Source organism: Leptinotarsa decemlineata, unplaced genomic scaffold, assembly GCF_025532065.1.
Source record: "Leptinotarsa decemlineata unplaced genomic scaffold, Ldec_3_MD MMD2_tig00001393_RagTag_RagTag, whole genome shotgun sequence".
Taxonomy (NCBI): domain Eukaryota; kingdom Metazoa; phylum Arthropoda; class Insecta; order Coleoptera; family Chrysomelidae; genus Leptinotarsa; species Leptinotarsa decemlineata.
The window spans coordinates 10,077,459-10,088,021 of record NW_027412562.1 but is presented as its reverse complement, the minus strand read 5'-3'; the positions used below and the strand labels follow the sequence as shown (position 1 = coordinate 10,088,021).

Sequence of the window (10,563 nt, the reverse complement as noted above, 5' to 3'; positions counted from 1 at the left end):
TTTCATGTTGCTTCTAGCAAAATCTAAGAAATTCATCTGATTACATTCGAATTCAAAGTTAAAGCATATCAAAAAAAAGAAAAGCAAAGAAAATCAAAAAATGTTTAATGGATTTGGAAAAAACTAGTTGATTACAGGTATTATGTATAAATAACCATTTTATTGAGTATCCAGTCAAGTTCTCAGTATAGGCAACAAACATTACGAACCAAACCCAGCGCATGCTTCAAAAATAAAAATGAGAATTCTGTTAGTTTTCTTGGCTATAAATTATGATAATTCAAACGGGATTTTAATGTTATTGAATACCAATCTAATTTCATGTCATTATTTCACCTTTTCAAACCATGAACTGAACTGAAAAGACAACAAGTGATCAAAAACCTTTTACTATATTGATTTTCTTCAATATTTTCCAACCTACATAAAGCATAACCTTGCTGATAAAAAATATCTTCAATTGATCACAAATGCAAAGAGACAGAAAAAACAAGCAAAAATTAACAGGATTGATGTTAGTTGCTGAAACGAATTTTCATACAGTTTTCACAAACGGATGGAACGATTCAAAATGAAGGTGTGTGTATATAATTAATTTATTTTGTGTGTTGAAACATGACAATGCTACTCATTCGAAGTGAGCTATTATTATATTTTCTCAATGGAAGATTTTCGATAATATAAAAATACTGGAAATTTGAGTTGATTAATTATCTATTAATTGACAATAGTAAATGCCTCTAACCATCATACAGAAAGATGCGTTTTGAACGGTGTTGGTTGGTTATTATCACATAAAAAATAATCTGAATTCTATGGTGAGCTAGGAAGAAAGTTTATAAGGTGTTTCATTATAAAAGTGAAGAAGAAACACCTTTTTCATTCAAAAAATTAAAAAATTATTTGGGACTTGTTCATTTTCTGAAATTTGATCTTCAACACTCGTTAAATACGGTTCTTGAACAACGGTGTTAATCAGAACACAATCCGGGTTGATAGGCCGTGGTCGAATATAACCGAAAGTACCAAACGTTTCGTCTGCTACTACAGCAAGTATCATCAGAGGTATGTGCTTTCACAGCGTGGTAGAAAGTTATATTTCGGAATCTCAAAAACGATGGATATCTGCCGCAGTGACAAACGAAACGTTTGGTACTTTAGGTTTCATTCGACCACAACATATATACCAGCCCGGAATTTGTTCCTTTTAAGGATTTCAGGAACACTGATATCAAATATTGCATATTCTCAGGAGTTAGTTTTTGTTTACTATTTCAATTTTCACCTCAAAAATAAAAGATATGAATTTGAAAAATGAAAAAATCTTATGCCATATATTTCATTCGTTTATCAATAGAAAAGTTATTTATCACAACTGATAAAATTTTTATATATCTGATTGGGTTGCTATGTCAATAGGAATTAAATCAAGAATAGAGATTTTCTATATTGAAGTATTCATTATTTTCATGTAATCACTCACTTTGATAGACCCATCAAACTTCCTAAACATTCAATCAAATACATATTGTACAACAAATGTTAAATTCATCCTCAGTTATCGAATCCTTCTATGAAATCTAACGATATTTTCACTACTATCACAAAATTGAAACTAACATTTATATTCATATAAAAAAGTCAAGTGAAACATTTGGAAATCTGAAAAAAAATATTTTCAACTTCTCTAAAATACAGATCATGATATTATAAAACAACAACGAAAATTAATTGGCGCTCCGGGGCGACTTCATTGATTCCAGTGACGCATTGCTTTTTCAGCTGCAGGAAAGATCTTGATCTGCCAATGCCCTCTCTCTCATAAAACGAAATGTATGGTGTCTCCAGAGGCTCCAATAAATTCAATACATCTCCAGAATACTTATAGTGACACGACTATCGTCAAACTTAAACCAGTCCGTTTCGTCTTTGACCAAGGCGTAATAATGACCAAATTCAACGCCAGAACCACAGTGAACAATGACTGCATGAAGATCATGAAAGTGGTCTACTAGATTGAAGTGTCCATCTATTTCGAACGTTTGTAAGAGTTTAGTGCTTCCGTCAGAGGTTGAGTCATTTTTGAAGATCATCAGTTTTATTATCAGATTGACTGGTGCCCCAGCTCTAGTTGTTTTCTTATAACAGTCAATTATTTTGGCACATGTTTGGCAATACACTCAGTCATCACCTGTTAAAAGTTTCATTTTCAGATGATTTAACAATGAGCTTTGCACGGACTGGTTATTAGTCATATTAGGAAACGCTAGTTGAAGTTCCAGAAATTCACATACGTGTCTGCTACCTCTTGATTATTTAATACAAAGTAAACAAGTGAGGATTTTTCCAGCAAAAAATTCACAAACACAAGATGAGATAGACTGTACGGAATCATTCAATCCAGAGTGGTCAGGAGTATTGATTCTGCTATTGTTTTGCTCACGAAAAGTATTCAACAAGAACCCCAAGAATTCGGAACAATCCTCTTGTTGTCCTAACGAGTATCTAGTGGACTTCAAAGACTCCAGAAAATCGGTTGGAGGGAAAGATGATACATTCTTACGAAACTGCTGCTGCATGAACCAATGTTTGAATAAGTAGGAAACATTCTCGTTCTCGTTCATCATTAAAACCTCGTTCTTGAAATTCTTCGTCATGAACAACACTAAATCATCTGATCCAATTTTCTTCTCAAGATTTTCAGGACAACTCTCTACTGATTCGTAAGGAAGAACATGTTTCACAGAATCTGCATAAGAACCTTTTCTTAAGCTGCAATTGAGCCTTCCAAGTGATAGAGGGTTTCGTAGAGGGATCGATTCGGCTCTTGTTTCATGAAACTGAAAGAGAGCGAGAACCACGAGGACTGCAACTCATATTTGGGGGGGGGGGCAAGAATGACCTAAGTCCATTGACCACACTGAAAAAGAAGAAGGTGGATCAATCACTTGCGAATTAACCTTGAAAGGAGACTGATGATTATCCACATATCTCGGCTTGTTTCGTAGATATTTCAGTTTCGTATTGAAATAAGGGCAATGCATGATCTCATCAAAATTATGTGAAGGAGGAATAGTTCCAAGGACCGAACCAGCATTACCACGTTGAATAGCAATACTAATTATTTCTATCAAATTAGAGGTAGAACGGTTATTACCTAGGTTTTGGAATTTTTTTCTTTTCAATTATTCGCCAGACAATGCTGCGGTTCCAGCAGACTTCAAAATTTAGGCTAGACTTGAAGCCGCGACCGTGTCAACGCAAGTGAAGTCCCATTCCACAGGTTACCGTATTTCCTTGGTATGAGAGACACACCATCTGGTCATTTACCATCATCTCGACTGGTACCAGAATTGCAGGAACATCCGCTGACACCATAGCTCGTTTCAATATGTCGTTCACCTGGTGATGTCGAGATATATGCCCTGCACTTCTCCTGCAGCTCAAACCATGTGTACCTTTCTCATCAAGTATACTACCGCAAACACAAGTCCGAGGCACATAAATAGAAAAGAAGAAAACAATTAGGTTCGACAGATATATGCAGATCATGTACAGAAATTTCTACCGAATATAAACTGAAAGAAAAAGCCCTCCCGAAACAACAATTTTCATATGAACAACGAATTGCACGAAAGAAAATTTCCTTTCGAAACAACTTCTTTCATATAAACATTGAGATATACAGAAAACACTTTTTCTATTCAGTCTGTCTCCGAACATTAGTTATGGAATTGAAATAGATAGTACTAACAGAGAAACTACACAACGTGATAAATGCAAAGAAATTGATGTAAAAATTCTCTAATCACGCAAATCTAGCATCCTCAAGTTATACTTCTCGAAGTTTTGGAGCGAAAACACTTATTTTCAACAATTCATCAGCACCTATTTCAACTTTTACAGTCGAAAACACGCACATTCCCTGCACAATCATACGGCTTCATGCCGCCAGATGGGGCAAATCTGCTAATGTCACGATGACAGTCCCTACGTTAATTCATTCATACGGTTTTTTTTCAACTCAGAAATCATTCTCTGAAAAACTCCTAAGTGAAGGTTAGGAATAGGTACTCCAAAATGAAGTACCAGAAGAGTTCTTATCAATTGATTATGTAGGTGGAGGAGGAACCATTATCTCAGATCCAGGGAAAATGGGGGGAGACATTCCTTGTCGTGGATATTGCAGGGCAGAAAAATTTTGCGAGACAGAGTCTAGCTGACGAATGCAAGCTCCCAGGTGCTGAAAAAGCTTTCTGCTAGCAATCGACTCGATTATATCCAAAGGGGTGCTACTGAAGCATGTCACCTACTGAGCGCACTGAATAAGTTCAGCTCTGAACCTATAAGCATATGATTGTTCCGGATGCAGCACTAACAGATGCTGCTGCTTCAGGCTGTGCAAATGCTGCACTGTCCCCTGAATTATATCAGGTTTCTCCAACTTAGAAACAGTCTCCCCCTCATTTTGCAAATCGGCAACCAAGTTCTGAGTTTTCTTAACTGGTACAGAAATAGGTATAGATTAAGTATATTTCAAAGGGTTTCGAACGACAATTGACAAAAAAACAGAAATATAAAAGTAACATTTGTATTGTGTCTTTAATAGAATAACCGGTTGACTTTGGCATTGTAGACAACATTGAATTCCAGCTAAGCTGTTAGTATCGGCAACCAACAATACGAACCGAACCCAGCGCATGCTGCAAAAATTAATATTTGGTTTCTTGGGTTATCTTCTCAATAATAAACCACAGACATTCATGATGTTCGCTTGTCATGACAATTTTTAAAAGTACTGGAGAATTGATATATAAATCCAATTCCATGGTCTAAGGTCATTGATTGATTGTATTGCTTCTTCGACCATGTTATTTAAAAGTACACGAATATATTTCAAAAGGATTTCGATTCTTTGATTTTTCAATGTTAATGTTGATGAGAATCTCAGATATTGATTTCAACATTACGTTTCTGTTAGTCTTAGTCGAAAATTTATTGGTTTAGTAAACTCTGAAGTAATGGAAAATATTTCAAACAATCGTTAACGAATGGAATACACAGAATAAATGAATAAACACAGTTTCCACAATAACTATTATCTTCTACTTATGTTTCTCTAGTTGTTGGCCGTTGGTTCGCCCGCGTAGAATTTGGTTTTTCACATTGTTTCGTGACAGACCATTTCAAACAAATCTTCACAATACTTTTTTATTGACCCAAAACGTCAGGTTTCCAAATTTTAAACTGACGAAATTCAATACAATCTTTAAACCCCTTGGGGGTGAAAATTCCTGATTCCCTATCTTGATACTTATTTACGCTATACAAAGAACCTACCTGCATATTTAAAGATTCTAGCTTCATTAACTTCGGCTGTACGTTAATATAAAAGCGGGCAACAGCTAGTAATTTATATTTTAACTTTAAAAATACAGTAAGTAAAAAATATGCCAACTGCACTGAGTAATGATATACTTCGAGAATCGAATTATGTTACCTATAAAGAAATTCGCGAAACAAACACAACCATCAACGATGTTTGCCCTCACGCCTCTACCCGCGTTCAGGTCGCGTTCTCGGCGATGGCGCTTCATTGCTTAAACCTCCCCTCTACCCCCGCGCATCGAGCTCTCTCGTCTTACAGTAGACGCGACGCGTAATGGCTTACTGCGTTTCGTTAAGTTGATCTTATCGTGATAACTTTTAAACAATTCGTCCAAATTACTTAGTGTGAAAGACAAAGTTTATCTATAATGAATACTCTAAACGACAATTGTATCGATTTTTATAAGAATTTGTTAGATATTCTAAAATGTTCATTTTAAAAAATTACCAATTCAATTGTATTTATGGCTTAGTATTTTGCATATGGTGACTACCACATTAGAGGTAGATATGATGAATATGCTATCGCGGTCTTTCCTGTAGAACTATTTGAGGTAGGTAAATAATCTTACAGTACATTATCTGCATTTAACTCCAAGATAGCTCTCAGGGAGCTAGAATTTTTCCGACTTACTTAATAGTTATCGTTATATTATGACCAAAATTACACAAAACCTTTGTAAATTGTAGCCTATATGTTATTCTGATGTATGAGTTGTATTTATGTAAAGCTTCATCCAAATCCGTTCAGTCGTTTAGGCGTGAAAGAGCCACAAATATAAATACATATCCCCACAAACTTTCACATTTATAATATAAGTATAGAAGTATAGATTCAAACAATCTATGGGTTACATGAACATCGACATATCCGGAGAAAAATCCACGTCATGATTTATATACGGAATGCGAGAAAAAGAATCAAGACCGTAACGTTTGTTTTTTTTGTGTACAAATGTGAAGAGAAGAAAAATAGAAAATATTAAAAAATCTGTTTCTGTTTAAAATCTGTTTTTTCGTTAATCAGCTGTCGCCCCCATACGAACGACAACTCTCAGAAGTTGAGAAAGTTGTGCGAGCTAAGGACTAACGAGGTCTTACCTTTTAACGTGTGAATCCTAACACGGTTTCAGAATAATTCCAGCTCCAACCAGATAAATTCTCTCGAGAAAAATATCTGATTGAAGTCAGTTGCTAGATTTGGTTTTTTCACATTTCATGAATGAGAGATGTTTTTATTTTTGACGAAATGAAAATATTCAAAGATTTTTATAGTTATTATTGAATAATAGCATCCCACAGAACGGTGAGTTCTGAGCGGTGTTATTTTCCTCAAAAATTATACTTTAAATTTCATCGTAGCTATAATTTTTTATTGAATATTTGAGGAATAAATAGAAACGTTAATTTGATCATCACATTAAAGCCAACTCGAGTGGAAGTGTTAAACAGCTTTATAATGGAAAAGAAAGGTTTTGGTTTCCTACTGTCTTTATAAAAAAATGTGGAAATCTTTCAAAGAAAGGAAAAAGCAATTGATTACAGAATAAAATCTTTGCAAAAATGTGTATCTTTGCAAAAATATGTAGATCATAAAGGTAACTTTCAGATACAAAATGGAAGAAAAAACCTTTCGAAATAACTACTCTAATATAAACATTGAACTACACAAAATGAAACATACTTTCCAAACAATTACTTTTATATGAATGCTGGATTATAAAAAAAAATCCTTTTCATTCTGTTTGTATTCCAAACATTCGTAATGGAATCGAATCAGATATCATTCACAGGATTCCTACACAATATCGTATAATTAAGAGGTAAATTTCACTCACATGAAACATTTTCATCCTCAATGGCGAACATCAATGTTTCGGAATAAGACACTTGTCATATTGCCTCTTCATCACAAATCTGGATAAGATCACAATATGAAGTATTCATTTCTTTCATTCGACATACGACTTCATGTCATGAATAAGTGAAATCTACTTCTGTCATCGATGACAGTAGGCAATGGCATTCATTCGCTTATTTGATTCATTCCCAGCCGTGGGTGGAGTTAGGTTATGTTAGGTCACAAATAAGTGGGTCTATTCGAACCTCCACCACAACCCGTATAGGTTTCTTGTGGCTCACACCCTTTCACAGTCGACCAAATAAACCCAGCTTCTCAAAAAAGTATGGTTTGTGGTCTTTCAGGTCAGATGGTAAGAGTACGGTCCTGCCGAACTCTAAAAACCTGATTCGGCCCCCAGCGGGGCAAGCGCAAAGTATGTGTTCTGTTCAGAAAACTAGAAAAACAACTTTTGGATCTATCAAAATTCAAAAATAATTCTTTTTATTTTCAAATTGATCTTTTTCGATAAATGAATGAATTTCAGTAGCACTGATAACTCAAATTATATTTTTTTGAAGAATTGACATTTATGAATTTTTTTATTTTGTTTTCAGAAATCACTGAATATAAAACGGGCGAACTAAAATTGGATATACCTGAAAAATCTCAGAATATATCCCATTCATTTAAACAATTTTGTAGGTATGTTCAATTTATGCACTGATGTTAGATAATATTGTATTTTTATCGTCAAGATTTCAATTTGAATACAATTTGATGAAAAACAATGGATCAACTTTTATTAGGTTATTTGACAAACACGGTAAAGAATGGAAAGCGGAGCCATTGAATACAAAACTATTTTCTCCTCATTTGAGAGAAAGACACCTAATACTATTTTCAGCCTTAACAATATATCATTTCGATATGAAAATTTATCAAATTTTACCTTTCATCACTTTATACTTCCATCTTCACTGAAAATTAAAGAAAAATCTCCACTTCAGTATCAGCAACGTCCAAATTACTGGAAGTTTTCGAAGATTTCCACTTCTCATTATTTCAAAATAATTTTGTTCATTAATTTTTAGAATAATGAAAGATTTCGTAGACGAATCTAGCAACAATTATTAGCATGAATGAAAATATTTTTTGCATAATGGCAGTGAACAATATCAGTGTTTGTTATTTAATTATTATCATTGTTTGTAATTCATCGTGGATCTGAACAACTTTCACTACTCATATAGTTTCGTTTGAAATCTTTTGTGTATTTTTTAGATCACAATATCCTAGAGTAGCGTTACTCTTGGATCTTGTTACTTATTATGAGAAACCTTATTGAATTCTTTTTATTTAAAATTATCAAAACACATTTGTTTAAATCAACTTCAAAAAATTAACTCTATACAAAAATGTGTAGATCCTGTCGACATGATAATGAAAGGTCTTAGATAGATTTGTAACTGTTGTGAATTTGAATAAAAACTCTTCTTGCAGATGAACTTCATTAAATTCAGATTTTATTATTATACTCATTCATAATATATTTTCCAACTGATGAACTTTTAGAATAATTATGTTCATATTTTTCTTCTGATTTATCATGATACAATATTTTATTCTAGTGTTGCATATAGATGATAAACTTTATTGAATTCACTTCCTTTCAATCCTTCGAACAGAAACTGAAATATACTTTATGTATTCCATTTTATTTTTCCATTTCAAACAAATCACAATTCTCTATACTCACTTCACGAAATGATTATATATCCTGAAAAACTATTATTCTCATATCTGTTGATTCAGTGAGGTTTACCCATGATTTTTACTAGTTAAAGCAAACACAATAATATTGCAATAATTTTGCAAAAGTTAAAGCAAACTCAATAATTTTGCAAAAACTAAACCAACAGAAAAATAGTTTATTATAACGTTGATAATTTCATTATATCATAATTACGAGTATCTCATCGTGTTGGTATGTCAATGAGAAATAAATCAGAAACGTAAGTAAGTAGTTTATTTAAACATATATTTTCTATGAAACCAGTCACTTTGATGAACAAATGAAACTTCATAAACATTCATTTCAATACATATTACACAACAAAAGGTAAATTCGTCCTCAATTATTAAATTATCCGATAAAATCTAACGATATTATACTACTATCACAGGATTAAAGCTAACATTCTCATTCACTTAAAAAAATATGAAACGTGAAACATAAAAAAATTCTTTGAAACATGGAAGACCTGAAAAAATCCTAACCTAAGTAAAGCTCGAGAAAATTACAAATAATCACCAGAAGAGTTTTTATCACTTGAGTCTTTCTTCTACCACGGCCGCCACATCGATGGGGGTGAAGGAAGAACCATCATCTCAGACCCAGGGGAAATGGGGGGAGATAAACTTTGTTGTGGATATTGCTGGGCAGAAATATTCTGCGAGACACAGTCTAGCTGACGAACGCAAGCTCCCAGGTGCTGAAGAAGCTTTCTGCCAGCGTTCGGCTCGATGACCTCCGAAGGGGTGCTGATGAAATGTGTCACCTCCTGAGCGCACTGAGTAAATCCAGCTCTGAACCGATCAGCATACGATTGTTCCGGTGGTAGCACTAGCTGATGCTGCCGCTTCAGACTGTGCAAATGCCGCACTGTCAACTCCAAAATATCGGCCTTCTCCAACTTAGAAACATTCTCTCCTTCATTCTGCAAAGCTGTCACCATAAGTTCTTTGAGTTCGTCGAGGCAACGATTTATTCTAGCTCTTCTTTTTCTCTCCAACATCGGCTTCATGACTTTTCTGTACTGGTACGTCCTAGAAATCGGCTCCTCACTGTATTCACTGGTCACCATGTAAGGTGTCGGAGCCATTTTTCGCACCACGTTAGTTTAACACTCTGTATACTGTCAGCTCTAGTTACGCGACTGAGACGCACTTAAGAATGGAGTTCTGTTAAGTCCTTTTAGTTTTATACGGATCTTCCTTGTTAGAGTATGAGAGTGGGGCAGGTTGTATTGAATGAATCGGTGCCTGACGCACAGGGACGGCTTCTATAGCGTGGATAGATTTCTCGAACAATTTACAGTTAGACAGCCTAATAAAGATTTTACCCACGAATACGTGGTGTTTATGAATGCAAATATAATTAGAATCTCACAAGAATGGTTTTTGCAAATTACAACTAAATATTGTAGCAAAAAATACACGGAGGGAACAGACAAAGGAATGAAAGGTCGAAGTTATGTTTATTTCCCAGTTTAACTGATATTTTGACAATGGAAGTGAAAAATGAACAGGAAACCATATGAATAAAGTGTGTA

General features: G+C 34.3%; 1 protein-coding gene across 1 annotated transcript; it reads right to left on the bottom strand.

Annotated features, from left to right (window-relative positions):
• Positions 1-9,244: 9,244 nt before the first annotated feature.
• On the bottom strand, positions 9,245-10,197 carry LOC111508903 (enhancer of split mbeta protein). Its single transcript, XM_074175965.1, has one exon. The coding sequence runs from the start codon at positions 10,111-10,113 to the stop codon at positions 9,574-9,576; it is 540 nt and encodes a 179-aa protein (XP_074032066.1). The 5' UTR covers positions 10,114-10,197; the 3' UTR covers positions 9,245-9,573.
• Positions 10,198-10,563: the final 366 nt, after the last annotated feature.